Source organism: Neovison vison, chromosome 13, assembly GCF_020171115.1.
Source record: "Neovison vison isolate M4711 chromosome 13, ASM_NN_V1, whole genome shotgun sequence".
Taxonomy (NCBI): Eukaryota; Metazoa; Chordata; class Mammalia; order Carnivora; family Mustelidae; genus Neogale; species Neogale vison.
The window spans coordinates 77,094,425-77,118,753 of NC_058103.1; the positions used below are offsets into that span (position 1 = coordinate 77,094,425).

Here is a 24,329-nt window from a genome sequence, read left to right on the forward strand (position 1 = left end):
ATGGCACTGGGAAAAGGACATAGCCACACATTTCCCTTTCTCCCACTAAGAAAAGACTTCACAGAAAAGTATACAAATAAATATGTCACCACAACACAAGACAAGAAACAGGGTGTTAGCATCCCAGAAACTTCTCTTGGGCCTCCTCTCTCACTTCCAGAGATAAACATTCTTCGGTCTTGTGATAATCACTCCCTTGCTTTTTATAATTTTGCCACCTAATCTCATATCCCAAATAATACAGATTAATTTTGCCTGTTAATTTTAACTGTTTTAGCAATTGAGTCCTATGTTATTCTATATTCTTCTTTTGCTCAGTATTGTGTTTGGAAACTTCACCCACATTGTGACATGCCTCTATAGCTCGCATGGTATGCAGTAGCACACACATCTCATGGTTTAGTTACCGATGATACTGCTGGTGCTGATGATACTGATGATACTGTTGGGTGGTTCCAGTTTGAGACTATTGTGAGCAGTGCTGCTATGAACCTTCCCATGCACAGGTTTCTCTAGGGTGTACACATAGCCTGGAATGCAACATCTTCTGCATTAGGACAGTGGGTGAAAGGTCCCAGCTGTTGGCTTCTGGGAGGCTATTTCTACACAAACACGCAGTGTAGTATTTATTGCTCCTCTTAGGGTATGGAAGAGCTTCCCGAAATCACTGCAGGCCTAGATCAGCTTTCCCAAATCTGACAGGCAGAGAGCAGCTTAAGGTGATTGCCAACAAAGTATTTCCTAAATATCGTACCAAAGTCTCTCCCCTCCTAGAACAGTCTTTTCTCAGATGGAGGGTTTAAGATATACATGTAAATGAAAGGGTCACACTGTGTTATAATAATTCAATATTGTACTTTCTCCTCACATACTCTCCTCTCCTGGCCGGGACTCTGATGGGAACCGAGTTATGCATATCGCTCATCTCTGGCTTCTGACTTGTAGTTAGGGTCTTTACCTAGCAGAGTCTCAGTTAAGTGTTTGTTGGATGACTTAAGGTGACAAGTGACCAAGTGAATCTGACAAGTGATCACTAGGGACTCCAGACTCGGATTCTCCTCTGGTTAGAACATTCAGGTTTTCAACCTGAGCAAAGCTCATTATCATCTCCCTTTTTCAGTGGATAGAGATCTGCACTGTCATATTTTAAACTTGAATGGTGGTTCCCTAATATTAAAACTGTCTACATGGCACCTAACTGTTAGATTATAAAAAGGATGAGTGCAGCTTTTCATTTGTATGTCTTTGTGCCTCATGGGCCTAGCATATTAAGTCAGTAAATGTTTGTTGAATGACTCTATTTCCAAATAGCCAGATGTCTGACCTCCTGTGGACTAAATGTACATGACACAACAATATTTTTCCATTTTATCAAAATGTAAATACTACCTAAAATACTCTAAATGAGGATGACACTTAAAACTTCATCCTTTATATTATACACCCATTTCTAATTAATTTTAAAAAATTCACCAGGAAACACTTATTACACATCTACAATGTTTCAAGCTGTAAACCCCAGCAGAGTAGTTTATTGTTACGTACACTTTAGTTGATTAGAGATATATATATCTGATGACCTTTAAGGAAATACATATTCAAATTTGCTTTTTTCAATCTTTTAAAGAACTTAATGTAATTATTTAATATAAAGTCATTCATCTACTTATAATTCAGTATTATCAGAACAATCAGAAGATTAAGAAGAACCCTTTGAAAATGTTTTGATTCTATAGATACTACCAAAGACCTTCACTTCAAAGATTTTATTTATTTATTTGTCAGAGAGAAAAAGAGAGAGTGAGCACAAGCAGGGGGAGCAGCAGGCAGAAAAAGACACAAACTCCCTGCTGAGCACGGAGCCTGATGCTGAACTCAATCCCGGGACCCTGGGATCATGACCTGAGCTGAAGGCAGACACTTAACGACTGAGCCACCCAGGCGTTCCAAAAGACCTTCACTCTAAAGAAAAAAACCTGACAGTCTTATTCCCATTAATCCAGCAATTGCAAAAGACTAAATCTTATTTGTCAAATTTGGGAATTAAGATCTAATTTAGATAATTTAAGCAGAAGCTTCGATTATCCAGATTTATTTACACAGCGCTTGCCCCTGGAATGAGAATACTGTCTCAAACCATTGTGCATGTTGGTTTCCTTTTTTACTACTGGAATGGAATTAAAGGAGAAAGATTTGATGTAGAAAAGCTACGATTCCCAGGAAAACTCCTAAAACCATTCCAAGAAGTTTCTGTCTAACTTTTTACTGCGACCAGTAAAATCAAGCTAACAAGTTTGTTCTCTGGTTTAAGTAATAGCAAATTTCTCCATTTTTAATGTAAGCAAGGACATGAACAGTCACTTCTCTTGAGTAAAACCACATCACTGGACCAAATTCTAGTCCAGATTCTAATTGGACTCATTAACTAATTAGCCGTATTATTTGCATAATGAAATTTAGCTTAGGATTCTTCTCTCAAATGGAATCCTTTTTGAAGGAAAAAAAAAAAAGAATGGTTAAAAAAATGAATGGTTAAAAAGTTTACACCAAAACTACAATCTAATTTTAACCCACCCATTCCATCAGCTGGGCATTCAAATTGAAAGTTTTCAGACAAAACTAGACAGCCAAACAGATCGGTCAGATTGTTGCATGTCCTGGTCTCTGTGCTTGGAACTAGATGGACTGACTGACTTGTATTTAAAACTCACTGACATTGTTTAATATGGCAAGAAAATAGCAGACCCCTACCCTGGTTCATTCAGATCAAAATGATGGAGACCAAATGGAACTTCTGTGGTATGGACACTGAACTACTCTCTTTTTCATGTTAAGCTTGTTTGTTTGTTTGTTTAGTGATTCACAGATATACACTGGAAGATATCAAAGACCTTTCAGATATAAAAGAACACAAGCAGAAATAACATAAAGCGGTTGCTCTTTTTTGGTGTCTGCTAAAATGCTGACTCTGGTCTGATGACTCTCCTAGGTCCTGGCTATTGTATGGGGATCGGGCCCCTCATCTCCCACTGCAGGTTTCTGTGGATGGGCATCGGCAGTGCCTGCAACTACTACAACAAGATGTATGGAGAGTTCATGAGAGTCTGGATATGTGGAGAGGAAACACTCATTATTAGCAAGTGAGTCTGTTATAATCAGAGACAAATTTTTAAAACCAAGGCTGTGTTTTTCCTATTAAGTAACAAACAAACTTATTTTGATATCTTGATGCTTTTGTTGCTAAGGCTGTGTTTTTACTTCCCAGGTAAAAAAAAAATCTAATCCTATATAGAAGTAGAATGCTTGAGTTTTGCCTAAACCCAAAGGTACATACATAGATAAAGAACTCTGGAAAGCTGGGAAACTATTTGAAATTTCTCGGAGCAGTGAATGGAAACTTAGAAAACTTAGAATCCAAAGAATTTGAGTTTGACAAGACATACTTTAGGGAGAGGCATTATCTTTTCTGCTTTCCTAAGATTTTGGTCTTATTGCTATAAGTGAGCAGTTAAAACAAAAGAAAACCAAACCCTCAAGAGAAAGGAATCTGCATCAATTTGCTAATGTGCTTCTAATGGCAGGCTCTGGAGCACCTTTAGAAGGGGAAACAGTAGAAAAAGATGTCATTCTTTTTTTTTTTTTTAATTTATTTGACAAAGATCACAAGTTGGCAGAGAGGCAGGCAGAGAGAGAGGGAGAAGCAGGCTCCCCACTGAGCAGACAGCCTGACATGGGGCTCAATCCCAGGACCCTGGGATCATGACCTGAGCCAAAGGCAAAGGCCTTAACCCACTGAGCCAACCAGCTGCCCCAGAAAAAGATGTCATTCTTATACTCCTATTCTATTTGTGACTGTGGGCCAGTGTCTCAGCTGAGTTACCTCAAATAAATCAGGAATATTTCCTATTTTTAAAAAATGATTTGTTATATTTTCTGGATAAATTTAGCAGATTGACTTCATCCAGGGTTAATCAAATAGGCATTGACTGTAGAGATCTAGCTTTGTGAAATACTAGTTTTCTTATTTACTGATCATAGAAAATAGAGAGCACATTTCACTAGACTTTCAGCTATCTTTACTAGATATTTCACAATATTATACTCCAACACTGGGTCATTGATAAGTTTTTATATTCCCTGACAGTAAAACTAGGGTTTTACTGATCCATTAGAATTTTTTTGTCCAGATATATAGACTATTACTCAGAAGTAAGTGAAACATTTCTGGAAACTACAGTGGTTTCTTTCAAGCCAAGATTACATGCATTATTTCATAAAATACCATGGCAATCTCAAAGGTCAATTCTTTGAACCAAATAACACAGAAGGAAGTGGGGACCAATAATTATCCTTGGGTTTACTTCTCTGGGCTACTCTGATCAGCCAGGATTTAGGTTTTAGAAATTAATACTTTACATTAGCAATGGCCTACAGTCTCAAAATGTCTCAAAATGTCCTCAAAATGTCTCAAAATGTCCTGGGACTGATGACACAAGGGCTTCAGGGCTTGGGATGTTTGGCCCTGTTCTTTCATCCACCGGCATAGCTAGTTGCCTTCCAGCCCTTCTCAGCAGACAGGTGAAGTGACCCGCAGGGTTTTTAACCTATAGCTCAGGACATAAAGCGGTGGTTCTCACCCAGGCTGCACATTAAAGTCACCCAGGGAGCTTTTAAACATCCCAGTGCCCAGGGCACACCCCAGCTTTCAGAATCTCTGGGGGGGGGTGTGGAACCTGGGCAGCAGGTATTTGTAGAGCTCCCCAAGTAATGCCAATGTGCTGCAGAGCCTGAGGCAGGAGAATAGGTAAGCAGCTGCCAGCACCGGGGGGGGGGGGGGGGGGGGGGGCCCTTGCCTTGGGATTGGGCAGCAGCTAAGCAGGGTTGGAGTGCTTTCCCCTGATCAACTTACCCTTCAGTCTAGCTCAAGTGGTGATAGTATAAGATAAGAACTGGAGTGAAGAATGTGACAAAGGACCAGAGAACCAGAACACATACTACATACACATTTGGATCACAAGATCCAATCCTGGAAGCCCAAAGCCATTCCTGAAGTAGGATCCTTCAGTGACAGTGCAGGGTGGCATCGGACTTCTCTCCTGTCTTCATTAAGAACGTCACCTTAGCGACCCTGACCAATTCAGATGCTGATTCATGCTCAAGATGAGTACAAACCCATCCTGCCCTTCCCCCAGCTCTCAGTTCTCTCCTCATCCTGTCCTCACAGGCTCTTCACTGGTTGGAGTCTTTGTGTTCTCCTTAATTGCCTCTGAGCCGCTCAATTTTGTTGTTAAGGGCTGAGCTCCTGCGGGAATAGGACATGTTTGTCCCCATCTCCTTCCCTTGCCTGTTCTTCAGGTCCCTTCCAGAACTACCTGTGCCTCTTGAAAATACCCCACTGGACCTCAGAAAGCTTTTTATTTTTAGTTGAATAGTTTGCCAGGTTTTTTCTTTTGAAAAGTTTAAGATCTGCAGTCATTACAACTGAGTAGAGATTATGGTCCAACTTTCCCTACCAGCATCGTCCCAAAGTGGTGGGGGCTGCAGAACTTCACAGGCAGGGGACGGAGGGGGTTGGGCGGGTGGGGCCGGAAGGTCAGGCCAGAGTGCTGCCAGGATGTTGCCTGAGCAGCTCGGAGTTTTGGGAGAAAGTTCATCTCAACATCAGTAGATGAGGCAGGTGAGCTCTTAAGGGTCTACAGATTCTGTATACAACACTGTATGTTGTGTGTATATATTAGCTTTAGTAATGAATTAAAAAAAAAAGAATATAGGTAGCATCCATTAAGGAGAGTTAGCAATTAACATGCTAATTAGGGTTATTTTTGCATAGTTGTTAGTAATTAACATACTAATTAGGATTATATTTGTATATCTGTTTTAATCATGTGTACATTTATATATTTTTTTTCATGTGTACATTTATAGAGAATGCATTCATGTATTCTTTCAACATACATTTATTGAGAATTTACTATATATTAAGCACTGGATGATCCTAACATATAATTATTATTGGCTCCCATTCACTAAATAAATATTTATTGAGGACTTAACTATGTACATGGGGTATCATGAGCAGATCAGTCAAATATCCTTACTCTCATGGAGAAGTATATTGTTGTGTTGTTACTATACCAACAACAGATGAGTAAAACATATAGTATAGAAATAGAGTGACCATTGGTATGCCTGGGTCTGGGGGGTTTCACAGGATGTGGGACTTTTAATGCTAAAACTGGGACAGTCCCAAGCAAACCAAGGTGGTTGCTCATCAGGTAGATATGAGCTATATAGGAGACTAAAGTGGGGAGGACCAGTTGCAGGCAGTCAAGAATGGCCTCACTGAGAAGAGAGCATTTGAATAAAGACCTAAAGGAAGTGAGAGAGTGAGTCATGCAGAGATGTAGAGGAAAAGCATTCTGGATGAAAGGAAGAACAAGTGCAAAGTCACTGAGGTGGGAGCCTGTCTGAAATGTTCAAGGAACACCAAGGATACCAGTGTGGCTACAGGAAGAACAGTGGTGATGACATTAGAGAGGTATTAAGATACCCAGTCATGTTGGGCCTTGTTGGCCATTTTAACAACTCTGAATTTTATCCTGCATGAGATGGGAAGTCTTTGAAGAGTTTGAGCAGAAGAGTGACATATCTGACTCATTCATGTTTCAGCACATTCCTGGCTTCTCTACTCACATTTTACTTCCATTCTACCTACACTCTTTAAGAATAGGTGCTAAAGGAACAAGGAGAGCAGTTATGCAAGAGAGGGTAGCTGGTCCACGTCAGCACAGTAGAAGTGATAAGATGAGAGGTGAAATTCTAGGCATATTTTGAGGGCAAAGCTAGTAAGGTGGTAAGAGATTGGAGTTGGGTGTAAGAATCAAGGTGACAGCATAATTTCTGCCTCCAGGACCTAGAAAAATGCAGGTACCATTACCTCAGATAAGTGGAGCTAGTTTGGGATAGGGGGAAATCAGGATTCCATTTGGGATATTTTGATTTGATGTGCTCGCTTCGGCAGCACATATACTAAAGAAAAAAAAAATGGGATATTTTGACTTGACATGGCCTAGTAGACAGCTGAGTGGGATGTTGTAAAGGAAGGTTTGTGTCTTTAGACCACCCCCTCCCATCTCACAACCATAACCAGAAATTAGAAAAGGAGGCTGAGAAGGACAGCCAAAGAAGGGAAAACCAGAAGCATGCACTGGTCTGAAAGCCAGGTGATGAATGCAAATCAGAAGGGATGGAATTGTCAACCATGTCAGAGAGTGCCTGGTGAATAGGAGATTTGAGTGTTGCATTTAGCAAAAGGGAGGTCATGGGTGACCTTGAAAAGAGCAGTTTCAGTGGAGTGCTGGGGGCAGACGTAAGACTATAGTACAGAAAGAGGGGAAAGAATTATAGACAGCAGGTGTAAACAACTGTTCCAAGGAGTTTGTCTTAAAGGCAGCTGAGAAATGGGACAAAGAAATAGAAAGGATGTGTGGTCCGAGGAGCCTTTGTTAAGATAGGAGAATTTACAACGTGTGTGTTGAGATGGCAGTAATGGATTACAAAGCAAAATTGTTGATGGAAGAGAAAGGGGTGTGCTAGGTGAGATGGCAAGGGGGTCCAAGTGACAATAGAGTTGGTCTTGAATAGGGACATGGAAGTTCACCCACAGTAAGTTTGGGAAGTTTGAAAATACAAGCACAGATCCTAATAGTTGGAGCTTACAGAGATTCTAGTTTCTTCTTTTTCTTCAGTAAAATAAGAAATAAAGTCTTTAGCTGAGACTGAGGAAGTAGAGTATTTGAGGAGCAAGAAGTCGGGCTGTAATAGTCATCTAGAACAGTGACAGTGAAGGGACTTGAGGAAATGTAGAATTGCCAGCTGTGCTAAGGGTCCACTTGAATTTAACTGGGACCTGTGTGTCTGTGTGTGTGTGTGTACATGTGCATGTGCAGTTTTTTTCCCCAGGCACATTCAGCTGTCAGGGGCAAACACAGAGTAAGCTAAGAGTTGGATTTAGCCAGGGGTGAGTTTTTACCAGGCAACTATGACAAAGTAAGGAGAGGGTCAAGGGAGTTGAGAATGCATGGGAAGAGAGAGTGATTTTAATGATTGATGATAAAATATTTTTCCAATTTTTTATTAAGAAAATGTTCAAATGAATAGGAAAGCTGAAAGACCCGTTCTCTCATTCCCTGCCCCACATGACATTGACCTTCTCAAGAGACCAAGTCAATTGTCTTATGGGATGTTCTGCATTTCCAAATTTCTCTCATTACATTATGGTGTCACTTAACATACTCCCCTATTCCCTGTATTTTTTATAAACTGAAAATTATGGCTTAACGCTCAGTTTCATTCAGGTTAAACACTTTTGTAACGATACCTCCTGGGCAATATTGGGCATTTCATACTGCATCCCATCAAGAGACAAGAAAATGTTGTCACACTATCAGGGATGTTAAATGCGATCACTGGGTAGGGTAGTTACAGGCAGATCTCTCTTTTCTAAAAATTGTTTTTCTCTTGCATGATTCCACTATTTAAGCTGGGTAAGTGAGAATATTAGAGGGGCAAAGGACAGGGGAAAGGCAATGGGATCAACAGACTGTAAGTCTCAAACACAAAACAGGTCTACACAGGCCAAGTGTTTTTAACTGTTTGGTACCAATTATTCCATTAGTTTCCCCTCCGTATGTTCAGTACTCATCATTTCTGAACCTGGCCACAGACACGTGAGTCCTTTTTTTTTTTTTTTTTTAAAGATTGTATTTTTAAATTTTTTTTAAATTTTTTTAAAGAGTTTCTTTTTAAGTAACCTCTATACCCAACACGGGTCTCAAACTCACAACCCCAAGATCAAGAGACCTGTGCTCCACCAACTGAGCCAGCCAGGTGCCCCTAAGTGAGTCCTTTAAATTCAGAACTGAAGGTGGCTTCCTCCTCCATACCTAAGAACTTACTCTGGCTACTTTTCATTTTGAATAGGCAATAGGTTTGCCATCTTTGACAACGTCTTTTGACTTTAGTCATGTTTAAAGAAGAATAATGAAGGGGAAAGGGGGATATAGGCTTCCACTTATGGAATGAATAAGTCACAAGGATGAAAGGTACAAGACAGGAATACAGTCAAAGGTCTTGTGATAGCACTGTATAGTGACAGATAGCAGCTGTGCTTGTGGTGAGCACAGCATAATGTATAAACTGGTTGAATGACAACCTTGTACTTCTGAAACTAACATAACATTGTGTCATCTATATTCAAATAAGGAAGAAAGAAAAGAAAAGAAAAAGAGAGAAAGAGGAAGAAAAGAAGGACGGAAGGATGGAGGGAGGGGGAGAGGGAGAGAGGGAGAGAGGGACGGAAGGATGGAGGGAGGGAGAGAAAAGAGGAAGGAAGGATAATGACCTCATTTACCATCCAGTTTACACTACCCACTACCCCTCCTGAGCCTGGGGTCTCTCTTGAGTGGTAAGAAGTCCTTACTCTCCCAGTCAGTATAACATCTCCCTTAACTTGTATTACAGGCTAGCCCACAAGGCTGGAGCAAGGTCTCTACTATTTCCAGAATGTCCTGAGAGCTCTGGGCTGGAGTCCTTAGTTCTTCACCAACTTTCTTTTCTTCACTTTCTTGATTTATTCTGGTTAGATAATGCCAGCCTACTTTTGATCAAAGACTTGGTTTTAAATTGCTCACCTGCAGTCAGTCTTCTCCCTCAAGGTCTCTCACTTCTATCTTTGTCCCTTGCCAGGTCCAAGTCCGAGCCTCCGACTTGAAGAAATCACTGAGTTGTTGGCGCCCCCTAAAGAACACATTTATGTCTGAAGTTAGCTTTTTAGTAACTACACCTTTAGCAGGATTTAAGTCTGGAGTCTCTTGTTTTTTTTTTAAAAACTGATTAGTAATTTTTCAAAATAAATGGACAGGCTAATGTGGTTAAATGCAGTATATAAAAGCTCTAGGGGTCAGACCAGAAAAAATAGTGTTCTGCTTTACCTCTGAACACTTAAAAATTTTAGATATGAATTTGTGAATACAGAATGTACAAATCACTTACTTTCTGTTGTCATTATAGACTAAGGTAGGGGAAGGTAAAAGAAGCTAAAGTCCTGAAATCTATTAATAAGATTTTCAGCCCTCTCATAGCATGATTTTTATTTTATTTATTTATTTTTTAAAGATTTTATTTATTTATTTGACAGAGAGAGATTACAAGTAGGCAGAGAGGCAGGCAGAGAGAGAGAGGAGGAAGCAGGCTCCCTGCTGAGCAGAGAGCCCAATGCAGGACTCGATCCCAGGACCCTGAGATCATGACCTGAGCCGAAGGCAGCGGCTTAACCCACTGAGCCACCCAGGCGCCCCACATAGCATGATTTTTATATACAGGACAAAGTTTTAGCTATTTGTCAGTCAAATTAATTCCCTAGAATATAAACAGAAGCATCTGGATTTTTGTTTTTATTTTTGTCGCTAGGGAGAGAAAAAACTTGTGCAAAACACAGGGATCATTTGACGAATATTATCCAGAATCGAGAGAACATCTGACTTAATAGAGAGTGTTTTGATATGAAAATAAGAATTTTTTTCCTTAAAGAAATTATCTAGTACATAATTTACTCATAAAATAATTGTTTTCATTTTTTGACATTGACATTATTTCAGGGTCTTTCTTTTAAAATTTAAATAGGACTACGGAACCATCATAAATGTGAGGATTTGGCTAATTCTTAGCCCGCAGACTGATTTATTCAGCCAGAGCCCCCAGCTCCTTTGGCCGAATGCTTTCTTTAGGAATGTGTTTTCACAAGCACTAACTGAACAACCTCATTAAGGCAAGGTCATCCTTTTAGGAACCAAGTATTAACTTTAAGAGGGAAGAGCAAGTGGTAATATGGCCACTCCAGCCCAGTGTAGGAACCAGGTACATACACTATAATGGCCACTCCCATCTCTCAGGGTTATGTGTTCAGAAACGTCCCATAGTAGGAGAATTTGCAGTTGAGAAACAAAATTTCAGTGGAAAAGTGGAGAGGAAAAACCGAAGTCACAATGAACACATGAAAACTCGTATAAATATTAAGGTCACCCAAACAGAAAAAAAAATAACAACGGCGTCTAAAATGTAACACAGGTGATATTTTATGTATTTTGATTTTGCACATTTAAGGCACCATGCTGCTAGTTTTTTTTCCCCCTTCTACCCCTCCCACACCAGAAAGCTGCCCAGGTTCTCCCTCCTTTGCAGTACCAGAGAGACATTTTAGATATACTTTGCTTTCTTGCAAGAATGTGCCCGTTTTATTCCTATTCCTCTGCTCAAATGTTTAGTTCCTTTCTAATTTTGTGATCTCTTTCTCTGAACTCCGCTCTGGTCTCAGAGACATGCAGTAATTTATAATCCCCAGGTGAAAAAAAGCTTGGGGAGATCTATTTGAACTTACCTGGCAGCCCTGAGTAGTTTAGTTCTTAAGCCCCAAGGTTAAGAGTTATGTCACTTGGGGTTTGCCTGAAATCCCCGCCAGCGCATACACAGGTAGGTGACATTTATACATGGCCTGGCTCTGGCACTGTTAACACGGCCAAAAGCCAGACTCCTGACAGTTTACCCTGCCTCCACTTTCTTCACACTTCCCATGGTTGCATGCCAAAAACCTCTATTCCTCCTCTGCTCACCATTCTGACTCCTCTTTTTAATTCCCAAACCCTTCTCCCTCCCATTTTCTCCCTATCTCCAAGAAAAATGGTGATCCATTTGAATATACTTGAGTGGAAATTCATTGAAGTGGCTGAAAATATATATGGAGGGAAGTAAATCTGCTTATGCTTACAGTTTACCAAGGGTAATTTGCATTTGGCCATCTTGTCCACATATAAGTACTTGGACATCGGCCTTATGATCTGAAGAACCTGTCACCATGCACCTCAGAGGAGTCTGGGTAATGTATGTGCTTGGAACAGGCTTTGTTACCATAGGGAGGCCAAGGACGACACATGAGACTTTCTGAGCACAAACTAAGCAGTCCTCTGTGTACTCTGTGTTTCTAGTGTCCACTTGGGAGCGCAGGGATGTTGGAGGGCCCCAAGCCTCTGAGGTGACATGCTCCAGCCTTCTGTATGGAAGGGCTGGGCCTTGAAAGAAAGTGGCTGACGTGTGACCTCCCTTTCTTCACTCACTCAGGCATGACCATGCACCACTGTGGGTGAAGATTTAGGGATCTGGCAGTTTGCACCCCCTTCTGCACTGTTTCGTCTGCCTCTTGTTCTCACTCTGCCCACTTTCTTCAATATCCTTTAGATAACCTCATTTGATTTTTTTCCAAGTGGGGTCTACACCTACAATATGATATTGGCATTTATGAAAACAATAGACATACAAGCACCACATGTCCTGTTATCTTCTCCATCCTCCAGTAAACACATGAGGACCATGTGGTGTCCATCTTGCTTAGCTTATGAAGGGTTAGCCACATAGCTTATTAACACATGCCATCTTGGAGTTCTGGCTTCCTGACCCATTACATCCATGGCCTCAGCCATCATTCAGCCCTTGTCCAGTTAGCCTGCTTCCCTCTGGGCCCTGCATGAACCTATTTTCCAGCCAAAGCCCCATGCCACAGGAAATGCAGTCACCTGTAACATCTCTTAATTTTTCTCTTGGCAGGTGAAAAATGAATTCATCCCATCTACCCCATAATTCTCAACTTCATAAATTACAGCAGACTTCTTTTGCTGAGTACTGAGCCAGGAGTCCTCTCTCCACAAATCTTCACTCTACAGCATTCATCTCAGCTCCCCACCCTCTCCTTCCCCATGCTGCTTGCACCCACCCTCCAATTATTTATCCCGAAGAGAATAATTATCATTTTGTCTTTAATCCTTTTGATTATTACTTAATTACCCATTTATCCTTCTAATGCCATAGGCTAACTCCTAAGCAGTCTTAACATCTTCTCAACAAAGCGAGTCAGTCTCTCCCTACAGAAGAATTCTATACCACTGTCCTAAGAATATAATACTCTATGCACATGTGCAGGCTCCTTAACTCCTTCAGCTTGAATTTTATAACATTTTCTAATTTTCAGTGCCTCATCATGCCCAAATTGCCTCCCTGAGATGTGGAGGGGCAGGAAGTAGCTCCTAGAGGAGGAAAAGGGTGGGAAGGAGAGAAACAGAAGGAACTGCTTCCTGCCCCCTAGTTCTTCCCAGGCCTTAAAAGCTGGGCATGGCAGGGGATGGAAGCAAAACAGCAGAGAGGAGCTGAGAAGTTCAAGGAAGACTGTTGGCAAGGTCCCAGTGTTGCTACCTCAAGGGCTATCAATGCCTCACCATGCCCTATATCCTGACAGAACTCTGTGACCCTGGAGACCTTGATGAGTCAGGATGGAATGTAGTCTCAAGATAACTGCTGCCACCACCACAGAGAGCCATCCAGGCCCAGCCCAGCCAGCAAAGCCAGACTCATGAGTGCCCAGGAGATTCCTTCAAGCCCAGAATGATACCCACCAGAGAGACTAGGTCTGATGAGAGATTCTGAGGATAGGTGGTATGAGGAAGAACTGCTTGTTCCAAACAGAAGAAGACTTCAGCAATTCCAGGAACTCAGGATTCTGAGACTCAGTCCTGCAGGGGCTAGCAACTGTCTGGAATGGGGCTGGACTCTTCTGGGACTCAGGGCCTTGCAGCTCTTACCCCAGTCGTGGCTAGTATTTTTGTGATTTGGAATTAGAAAAAAAGGGGAATGGTGTGTGTGTGTGTGTGTGTGTGTGTGTTCTATCTTTGGTGATACTCAAACAGGGAGTTAGTAAGTAGGAATATTTCAACTGGAGAGGAATGTTCTTATGCTCACAAACACTACTCAATATGAATACTAGAATGCCTTGCATTTTTAAAAAATATTTATTTATTTATTTTTGGAGAAAGGGAGAGAGAATGTGAGTAGGGGAGGAGGCAAAAAAAGAGGGAGAAAATTTCCAGCAGACTTCATGCTGAGAACAGAGTCCATCCACCCTGGAGCTTAATCTCAGGACCTCAAGATCACGACCTGAGTCAAAACCAAGCATTGGACACTTAACCTACTGGCACCCCTTGAATGCTTTGCATTTAGAGCAACATGCATTTACTAAGAAAGCCACCTGGTAGTCAAAATCATCATCATGAGCTCTCTGGACCCTTCAAAATTAACACAAAGTTTTGCTGTCTCTGTAGGTCCTCAAGTATGTTCCACATAATGAAGCACAGTCACTACAGCTCCCGATTCGGCAGCAAACTTGGATTGCAGTGCATCGGAATGCATGAAAATGGCATCATATTTAACAATAATCCAACCCTCTGGAAAGCCATTCGTCCTTTCTTTACAAAAGGTAATCAGATGCTGGTGACCTTCTGCTCTTTTATCTATAAATGAGCCCCTTTTCTGGAACTTAAATTCTGCTGCATCACTTACATTGAAATAATAAGATATGGTAGGCACTATTCTAAGTACTTGATGTTTTAATCCCACAACAACCTCATGGGGTAAATACTCTTGTCACCTACATTATACACATAAGAAAGCTGAAATAACCTACCCAAGGTCCCCAAATTAGTAAATGGTGATCCAGAAGACAATGCCAGTGCCTACATTTTTTTAAAAGATTTATTTATTTGACAGACAGAAATCACAAGGAGGCAGAGAGGCAGGCAGAGAGAGAGGAGGAAGCAGGCTCCCTGCTGAGCAGAGAGCCCGATGCGGGGCTCGATCCCAGGACCCTGGGATCATGACCTGAGCCAAAGGCAGAGGCTTTAACCCACTGAGCCACACAGGCGTCCCCAGTGCCTACATTTTTAACCACCACAAACTCCATTCTTCCTGTTGATACATAAAGCAATTCCACAGACATGAAGAAGAGCTACAACTCTGTACTTAGGATCATTTCAATTAAGAATTTAATGTTTCAGTCACATGTTTGATTTAAACATAGCCAAACAATGTGTTCACTGAATCATTGACTGATGTCCTAGATGTTTTAACAGAAAGCAATTTGTGAATAACACTAGAGAATTTTAGAACTAGGAAGGACTATATATGTCATCTCATCCAGTCTCTGAATTTTATAGTTGGGGAAACGCAGTCCTAGAGAGGTTGTGATTTTTATTCAGGCAACATAGCAAATAATAGATGAGTAGAGACTTGGTCCCAAGGCTCTTTATCTATCCTTTACTGTATTTCACTGGAAAATGAAGCAGCTGGGGAATACACACAGCCAGTCTTTGAAATCAATATCAAGGAAGATAATCATGCCCTGTCAACACTGTTAGTGATAGAATCTGGGGCTAGATGGATCTTAGGCCTGACCATGCAACATTCTTCCCTCTAGCCAGCCTCTGTAGTGAACCTGGATGCCTCCCATGTGGCTACTGGGACTGGGAGAATCTATGCCTGACACAGCTGTGCATTGATTCTCTCTACAGAGTTACCCATCACCAAGGCTCAATACAACTCTACTATAGACTCCACTGTATTAGTCTCCTAGTGCTGCTGTACCAAATTGCCACAAACTTAGTGAGTACCCAGAATACAATGATAGTCAAGACATGGTCCTTGCCCTCGGGAAATTTATAAAAGGGGGAGGGGCAGATATCATATCACCAAATATCATCCTAGGTGATATATTATGCTAGAGGTGTGTGCAGAGTGCTACAAGACATAGAAAAAATGGGCCATCTAAAGTATTCTGAAGAGTCATGGGAGGTTTTTTCAGGAGCAGATGCTTGCAATAAGTTTTGAAAGAAGATAAAAGCTATCTACATTAAGAAAGTTTGACAAGGATGCATTCCACAGAAGGAAAGAACAGGATACTCCAAGACAGAGAAGGGTGGGTGGAACAGCACTGTGTGTCCATAAGTAGGCCCTTGTGCCTGTCATGGACACATGTAGGCATGAGGCCTAGGGGAGGCACCAAGCTGAGTTCATCTCAAAAGTTACAGTAAGTCATTCAAGATTTTAAGCAGAATGCTTAAAAGGTCTCTTGTGACCTTTTTTTAGATAAACATTGTATATAGAAGATCAGATTTTCTAATAAAAACATTATAAAACTACCCATATTAAATGCCAAAAATAGAGGTCTTTAAAAAAAAAAAAGTAGAGGTCTAATTACTTATTAAATGTTCCCTGTTGTGTCTGACATTTTTAGTAATCAATGAGAGTCCCAAGCATTTTTTTAAAGATTTTATTTATTTGAGAGAAAGAGAACATGAGTGAGAAGCAGAGGCAGAGGGAGAAGCAGACTCCCCGCTGAGCAGGGAACCTGAAGTGGGGCTCCATTCCTGGACCCTGAGAACATGACCTGAGCTGAAGCCAAATGCTTAACTGACTAAGCCACCCAGGCATTTCTTGAATCTCCCTTGAGAGTTATGTTTCTCATTAGTTTTCCTGATATAGCAGATTTTGGAGTTACCCTATGACCCTGCAATTACACTACTGGGTATTTACCCCAAAGATACGGATGTAGTGAAAAAAAGGGCCATATGCTCCCCAATGTTCTTAGCAGCCATGGCCACAATAGCCAAACTGTGGAAAGAGCTGAGATGCCCTTCAACAGACGAATGGATAAAGAAGATGTAGTCTATATACACAATGAAATATTACTCAGCCATCCAGAAAGGAGGCATACCCAACTTTTACATAAACATGTATGGACTGGAGGAGATTATACTGAGTGAAATAAGTCAAGCAGAGAAAGTTAATTATCATTTGGTTTCACTTATTTGTGGAATATGAGGCATAGTATGGAGGACATTAGAAGAAGGAAGGGAAAAAAGAAGGGGGGGAAATTGGTGAGGGAGATGAACCATGAAAGACTATGTACTCTGAGAAACAAACTGAGGGTTTTAGAGGGCAGGAGTACGTGGGGATGGGTGAGCCCAGTGGTAGATATTAAGGAGGGCACAGGCTGCATAGAGCACTGGGTATAATATGCACACAATGAATTATGGAACACTACATCAAACACTAATATACTGTATGGTGACTAACATAATGTAATAAAAAAAAAAGAAAAAAATTGGGGGGTACATTTTGGTATCTAAAGTAGTAACATTAATGAAGGCTTTGATTCCCTGGGCTTACCAATGGAGAGAGAATGAAGAGCAGCCTAGGCAAATGGCCCATCCTGGAGAGATGAAGGTGGAGGGGCAAAAGATAGCCTGTATTTCCTGAAACTGCCGGAAGAGTTCTCCACAGTGAAGGAATTACGTTGATTACTTGCTCTACTTTTTTTTTTTTTTTTTAACCTGGATAAGATTCAGTACTTTTTCACACATTTTAAAAATTAAAATTATATCCACATCAGGCCACTGCCTATAAGCAATGATATTACATTTTGCTTATATGGTTGAAACATGGCTTCCAGCTCTTGGACAGAGAGGTAAGTCATACATTGGTATAGGAGGAAACCACCTATACTCCAAGCCAACCCTTCTGCACAAAGGGCTGAATCATTAAAGAATCATTAAGGAATCCCACCAGGGAATGAAATAGAAAGTATGAAAATCAGAAAGTATGCTACCAACCCAACCTTCCTTTTTTATAGATAAGTAGAAATCTTAGGACTCTGGAACTGCTCACCAGGCTTCCTTTCTTATTTGCAAAGTCTGCCTTCAGGGGGTTCTATTGTACAACTGATTTTTTTTTTTTTTAAGAAAGAATTATGGCTACAAATTTTCCTAGGATTTTTCATTGCATTTCAAGAACTGACTTTAACAGTAAGTCTGAATAATAAAAGACGTAAGTAGGAGAGATGACTCTTAAAGAAAGCTTAAAAAAAAATAGGAGAAAGGAGGGCTTTAAGAGTTAAATTCTCTAGACAGATCATCTACCACCATGACCCACTAGTTACCCAGATGACCTAGAGCAGAGCCAGTTCACTCTGTCTTTACTCATTTATTCACCCATCCTTTCATTCGTTCATTCCTCTATTTGACAAATAGGATTTGAAGGCCACCATGTTCTGTGGACTTGAAGGACAGTGCTAATAGGAGGCTGTCACTGCACTTCAAGAATTCCCAGCCAGTTGGGAAGACTGATACACAAACAAAAATTTGTTTAGTTGTCATGACCTTGGCTGAGTAAAACAAATCTAGAAGTAGTCTGAAGAGAAACCAAAAATAAGAGAACACTTTTGGTAATTTCTAAGACTAGCATTTTGAACTGCATAAACCACAATTAAACAGGAAGCACTTTAGATCAAATAGTCAAGGGCCAGTTTGAGTAGTTCAATAGCAATACCCTGCCACCTGTTGAAATATAAACATCTCCCTGGCCAAATCTAGACCTTCTTTAGAGAAATACATATACAATAAATATGGAAAATCACTGATGTGTGATTCATGACCATAAGTACTAAATGTTTCATTTGTAGTCTCACAAGTGATTTGCCATAACATGAAGAAGAGTTTAATTTTGAATATTTTAAGATTTTCATTCATTCATTCATTCACTTTTCCCCATAAAGGTGATGCATGTTTGTAAAAAATTAGAAGAATGCAGAAAAGTATTCAAAAAGACATGAAAATTTCTGCTAAGTTATTGAATTAAAAAAATCATGTATAGTGAAACTCCACACAGAAAAGGCCAAACTAAGCTGATTGTGTGTGTCCCTAAGTTCATGTGACTCCCTCTCCAACATGCTCCCCTCAGCTTTGTCCGGCCCGGGCCTTGTGCGCATGGTGACCGTTTGTGTTGGATCCATCCTCACGCATCTGGACAGGCTGGAGGAGGTCAGCAACGAATTGGGGTACATCGATGTGTTGACCCTCATGCGGCGTATCATGCTGGACACCTCCAACATTCTCTTCCTGGGGATCCCCTTGGACGGTACGTGAGAACTGACATGCTCCACTTTATTGACTAAGGGGATGGAGGGGATTACAGACTCAAGGAGAGATAATGTTGCTTTTGTACATCGCTCATATTCAAACATCTCCAAGTATTCTTCTGATTTTTTCCCCCTAGAGTGTCTGCCTTGCTCCTTTATAAGTTTCTGTGAGTAGGGACCATCTCCTCATTGCTCTGGGAAATACGATTCTACCCACAGTCAAAGCTTGACAAATATGATCAGTTCATTTGGCCATGAATATATCCTACCACCAATCAAATGGATATATTTAACCAATTCCAACCATTCTTGTGGGCACATGCACACACACACACACACACACACACGCACAGATATACATACATATATACATAACTATACATATATAGTCCTCCCTCAAAGCTACTAAGAATGAAAAATTTGACTGTCTGTACAATAATAGTGCTGGTGCTGATGCTGTTGGAAATGATAAAAAGAGCTACTATTAGTTTAGTATCTACTATAAAAAAGTTGCTTTATATATGGAGTTTATCATGTAGCATTATAACAACTCTTGTAAGAACGTCCCACTCAAAAAGCTACTCCCTTCACTATACTACAGAAACAAATATTAAAACACATACATGCAACTCTATCACCACCAAAAAATAAACACTAATCAGTTGGGTTAATTCCATGCTGCTGTTGTCCAGCTTAATGTAATTTCCCCTGAATTCTAGCATGTTTGCTGACTCATGCATTCATTCAAAAAATATTTGCTAATTGCCTGTTTTATGCTAGGCACTGTTCTAGGTTCTGGGGACTGAACAGTGAATAAGACAGATAAAGTCCTTGCCTTCAAGGTGGTCACATCCCAGTGGCAATATAAACAGAGACAAGTAAATATCTCATAATACATCAGTCAAAACTAAGTGCCCTGAAGAATAAACGAAGCAGGGCAAGGGGATAGAAAGTGAAGGAGGAGGTGCATGGGGTGGGGAGAGTGGGTGTGGCTATCCCAGAGAGAGTTGTCAAGAAAGGACTGCACAGGGAGGACACCTGGACATCAGCCTCAATGAAGGGAGATTGGGAGCCACATCCAAGTCTGAGGGAAGAACACTTCCGGCACGAGAATGGGGTCTCATTTTAACAATGGCCCAAAGCAGCTAAGCTGTAACACCTGCTGCCTCACTGGCCACATTTGGAAGAACAGATAAGCTATAAGCCTCCTTTTCTCCTCTCCAGCTCTGCTTACCTCATGTCCCCTGCTCTTTACTTACTCCCCACAAGAGTCATAGAAACCTCGCCTGACTGTCATTTGGATGGGCGCCCCATTCAACTCTGAGTATTTTTAGTCACACCCATTGCTTCATCCCCTTCAGACAGGAACTCTAATCCTGGCTGGCCTGTCCTACATGCAGCTCTCCGAAGGTCAGGCAAGTTCGTGTTTTATTAGTCCCTGCTTCTTCTGGTTCCTGGCTGGCCTGGGTTCTTAGGAAGGATGTAAATCTCTCTGTAAATTTAGGCATGCAGGCTGTGATGTTAAGAATCTGCATAACTCATGCAAAGTTATGTTGATTCCCTTTCTCCGCACCCTATCCTAGTTAAACTCTCAATTTGCCTGAGGGAGCCAGAGTAGCAAGAGGAAAGAACATTGCTCAGAGGTCAGATAGGGCTGGGCTCTAGCCTAAGGGCCGCCTGCCACACTGGCTGTATGGTGTTAGGCAAGCTTCCCAGTTTATTGGTCTGAAAAAGTGATGACACTGTATTACTCCCCTAGCAAGATCTTAAGGATTAAATGAGGTCTCTTTTGTAAAGCATTTTGCATGGTGACTGGTATTTAGCAGTTGAAAAGAAACGGCTGTTCCCTTCCTTCTTGCACAATTTGAAAAATGCAAGAGTTTTCTTTCCCCAAACATGTAATTTAATTAAAGGATGTTCATTAGGAGTTGACTATGCATGAGGCTCAGGATAAGGGATACTAAGATGAATTCTATACTCTGGACCAAGATGTAACCAGGAGAGTGACGTGGCTTTTTGTCCTCCCAGGTGCCAGAATTGAGGAAAATGACACCCGTAATTACTGGTGTCCCTCTTATTTCCCATAGTCAAAAAAAAAAAAAAAAAAAAAAAAAAAAAACCTCAAAAAAAACCAGGAAGGTGTTGGACACCCAAAGAGGTGACATGAGATTCTAGGCTGTGTCTATAACACAAACTTGAAAACTTGCCAACTCTGGTTAGCTTGGTTGATTTAGATGTCAAGCAGAATAAGTTAATGTTGGTTTGTCTAGTGGCACTCATATGGCTGAAACACCTGCTAAAGCCCAGACTGGCAAGAGACTCTATACAGGGGGACTTCTCTTCTCAGGTAACTTTCTTGGGCTCACATTTTTGCTCAACTACTCTGCTCTTTGTTTTGTTTTTCCAGAAAGTGCCATCGTGGTTAAAATCCAGGGTTATTTTGATGCATGGCAAGCTCTCCTTCTCAAACCAGACATCTTCTTTAAGATTTCTTGGCTATACAAAAAGTATGAAAAGTCTGTGTAAGTAACACAAGTTTGGAAAACTTATCAGTGAGATTGGATTGACTGTGGGTTATGTCTTTGCTATTGTTGGCCTGTTTGGCTAGCTTTCTGCTCTTCAGAACCCACAGGGGAGCTGTGGATTAAGTTGCTGATGAAACACTGTACAGCAATTTGGCTGCAAGTGGTGGCCAGACCAGAGTAAGGGAGGCCTGAGGCCCAGGCAGCTTTTTAACAAGGGGGCCAAGTGGGTGGTCTGAGAGCCCCACGTCTGGAATTAGGACATGGCAGTATAGTTTCAGTTGAAGAGATGGGTTGGCTCAACCTATCATCGTTATCTGTAAAAATTGGAAAGTGGAAACACAAAATCATTTTATAGCCCTGTTGCTTCTGAATGAATTTAACATAATTCAACTTGTAGGAATTAGCAGTAGTCTCAAAAGATTTTTTTCATAATGAATATAATGGACTTCAACAAAATGTGTGATTTCCTTTTTTTTTTTTTTTGGTCATATATTATGAAACTGTCATTAAATGGCTTTGCCTTGATTATAGACAAGTCTAGACAGAAACTGGACAAATGCCCAATGGCCTTCAGGCTAAAGAATAGGTTTCTAGAGTGTAAGGAGCCAGCCACTAAACACTGCCCCTCTAACCATCGTGAGGAGATTATGGGGTTTAGAGGCAGACAGACCTGGTTTATATCCTGTCTCTACTGCTTAGTAACTAATTGGCCTTGGGCAGTTATTTAAAGTAAAATATAACCTACCTTCCAGAATAGAGATATAGATTAATGAGAGCCTATATATGGGCAATTATCACAGAGGATGGCACATAGAAGGCACTAAAGATGATAGTGTTCTCCTTCCCTCTGTTCATATCTTCTCCCAGATGTCCCTGATGATTTTAAATTCTCCATCTCTAAAAGTTCCCAAACTTGTTTGAAGACCCAACTTTATCCTGTTTGTGTATTTTGAAAATTTGATAATGTTAGTCTCCAGGAAGGAAGCCAACTTGGTGTTGCTTTATATATTCTCCTGTGGTTGGTGAATATTAAGTAGGTGATTTGGACACTTGGGTCTTTATATGTTTCATTTAGTTTTCACCAGAGCTTATTGTAACTTGAATCAATGAGATAAAAGATTCATCACTTCCATATGTTCAAATTTGGCAGTGGTTTGAAGAGTCTCATTTTATGCTTCTTGGTCATTAGTTTGGCTTCGGTTTTGGCCAGCAAGCCCGTTGAAACTTATTGCATGAAACTATATAATGGTTTCTCTTAGGTTTCTATAGAAATTAGCTCCACAACATTCCCTCTGTATATAATATTTGTCAATGGTTGTTAGTACATTAATCTATATATCCTATGTCCTATAGCAGTAAAGACAGAGAGAAATCTTTTAATCTTCTCTCCCACCCATGCCCATTGTAATAAAGGCATTTTTTAAAAATTAAAGTATAACTGACATAAAACATTACTTTCAGGTATACAAACAACATCATGAGTCAGTAATTTTAAATATTGTGAAATGATCACCATTATATCTCACTACTAAACTTTCTTCTCATGATGAAAGCTTTTAAGATCTATACTCTTAGCAACTTTCAAATCTGTAATACAGTATTGTTAACTATAGTCACTATGCTGTACATCATGTCTCTATGACTTATTTTATAACTAGAAGTTTCTACCTTTTGACTCCCTTCAGCCATTTTGCCCACCCTTACCCACCTCCACCTCTGGCAGCCACCAATCTGTTCTCTGTATCTTTGAGCTAGGGTTTTGTGTTTTAAGAGTCCATATAAATGAGATCATATATTAGTTGTCTTTCTCTGTCATGCCAGTACTTTTTAGGAATATACTGATGGAAAGGATTCTGGGACAACTACTCCCATCCCTATTTATTCAGTTTTATACTTCGCCTGTCTTAATTCCCAATATTGCAGCAGTATTGTTTTCTACTTTTTATTCTGGCAAGTTTAAGGTTTTTTTTTAGCCCCAGAACACCTTAAATAAGTGTTCCTGGCCTGGACTGATAACCTAACCAACCTGTTTGGATGCAAAATACGCTCAGAGTTCCAAACCACAGACTCACAGATACATTCTTATAATACATGTTTGTTAAGTTGGAGATTTCCTGTTTCCTGAACACTGTCGATGAACTCAATTCTCCCAGTTTTTAAGGGCATATAAATTCAGACACCTACATTTATGTAACACCAGCTTCTAACCTGAATAGGGAGAATTCCAATGGACATTCATAGGTCCCAGTTCTGGCCCAGGGAGGACGTAGGTGGTCAGAAATGGCTGAAGTTCCATCAAGGAATTCTCCATGAATTTATAGTCTTAGAGCATTTCAACAACTCCTCAACCTAAATTTAGGGGCCGTGGCTCAGGTAGGAATGCTATGAGCATTCACAGCCTACTAACTGAGTGAATATCTGTCCCTTATAAGTAAGAGTTTCAATATTCGCTGAGTAAATGGACTAGTAGATGAATGAATGAATGAATGTAAATTTATCCCTGGTGTCTTTCTGGAGGTATGTATGTATCTACAGGCACACTTACAGAGATACACAATAGATAGCAGCTTCATTTTGAATGACACAGTTACTACACTAGCCTGAAGAATACCTCTTCAAATGTTCAAACACCTTTCTTAAGGGGCACCTGGGTTGCTCAGTTGGTTGAGTGTCTGCCTTCATCTCAGGTCATGGTCTCAGGGTTCTGGGATCAAGTCCATCTTGGGCTCCATGCTCAGTGAGGAGTCTGCTTCTCCCTCTGCCTGCTGCTCCCCCCTGCTTGTGCCTGTGCTCTCTCTCTGACAAATGGATAATAAAATCTTAAAAAAAAAACAAAAAACTTCCTTGAGATGCCATAAAGAAACTTCAAAAAGTGGGAAGAATCTTTTTTTTTGAATCTTAAAGAATGTTCCCTTACTGTTCCTGCTGAGCTGGAGTAAACATAGAGGTTATTT

At 40.6% G+C, this 24,329-nt stretch overlaps 1 protein-coding gene across 1 annotated transcript in view; it reads left to right on the plus strand.

Annotated features, from left to right (window-relative positions):
- Nucleotides 1-24,329, plus strand: part of LOC122893076 (aromatase) — a 38,266-nt gene that overhangs the window by 3,016 nt on the left and 10,921 nt on the right. The window contains exons 2-5 of the mRNA XM_044229872.1: nucleotides 2,990-3,140; nucleotides 14,202-14,356; nucleotides 18,673-18,849; nucleotides 21,258-21,372. Of these exons, the coding sequence (XP_044085807.1) occupies nucleotides 2,990-3,140; nucleotides 14,202-14,356; nucleotides 18,673-18,849; nucleotides 21,258-21,372 (598 nt within the window). The remainder of the gene's footprint in view (nucleotides 1-2,989; nucleotides 3,141-14,201; nucleotides 14,357-18,672; nucleotides 18,850-21,257; nucleotides 21,373-24,329) is intronic.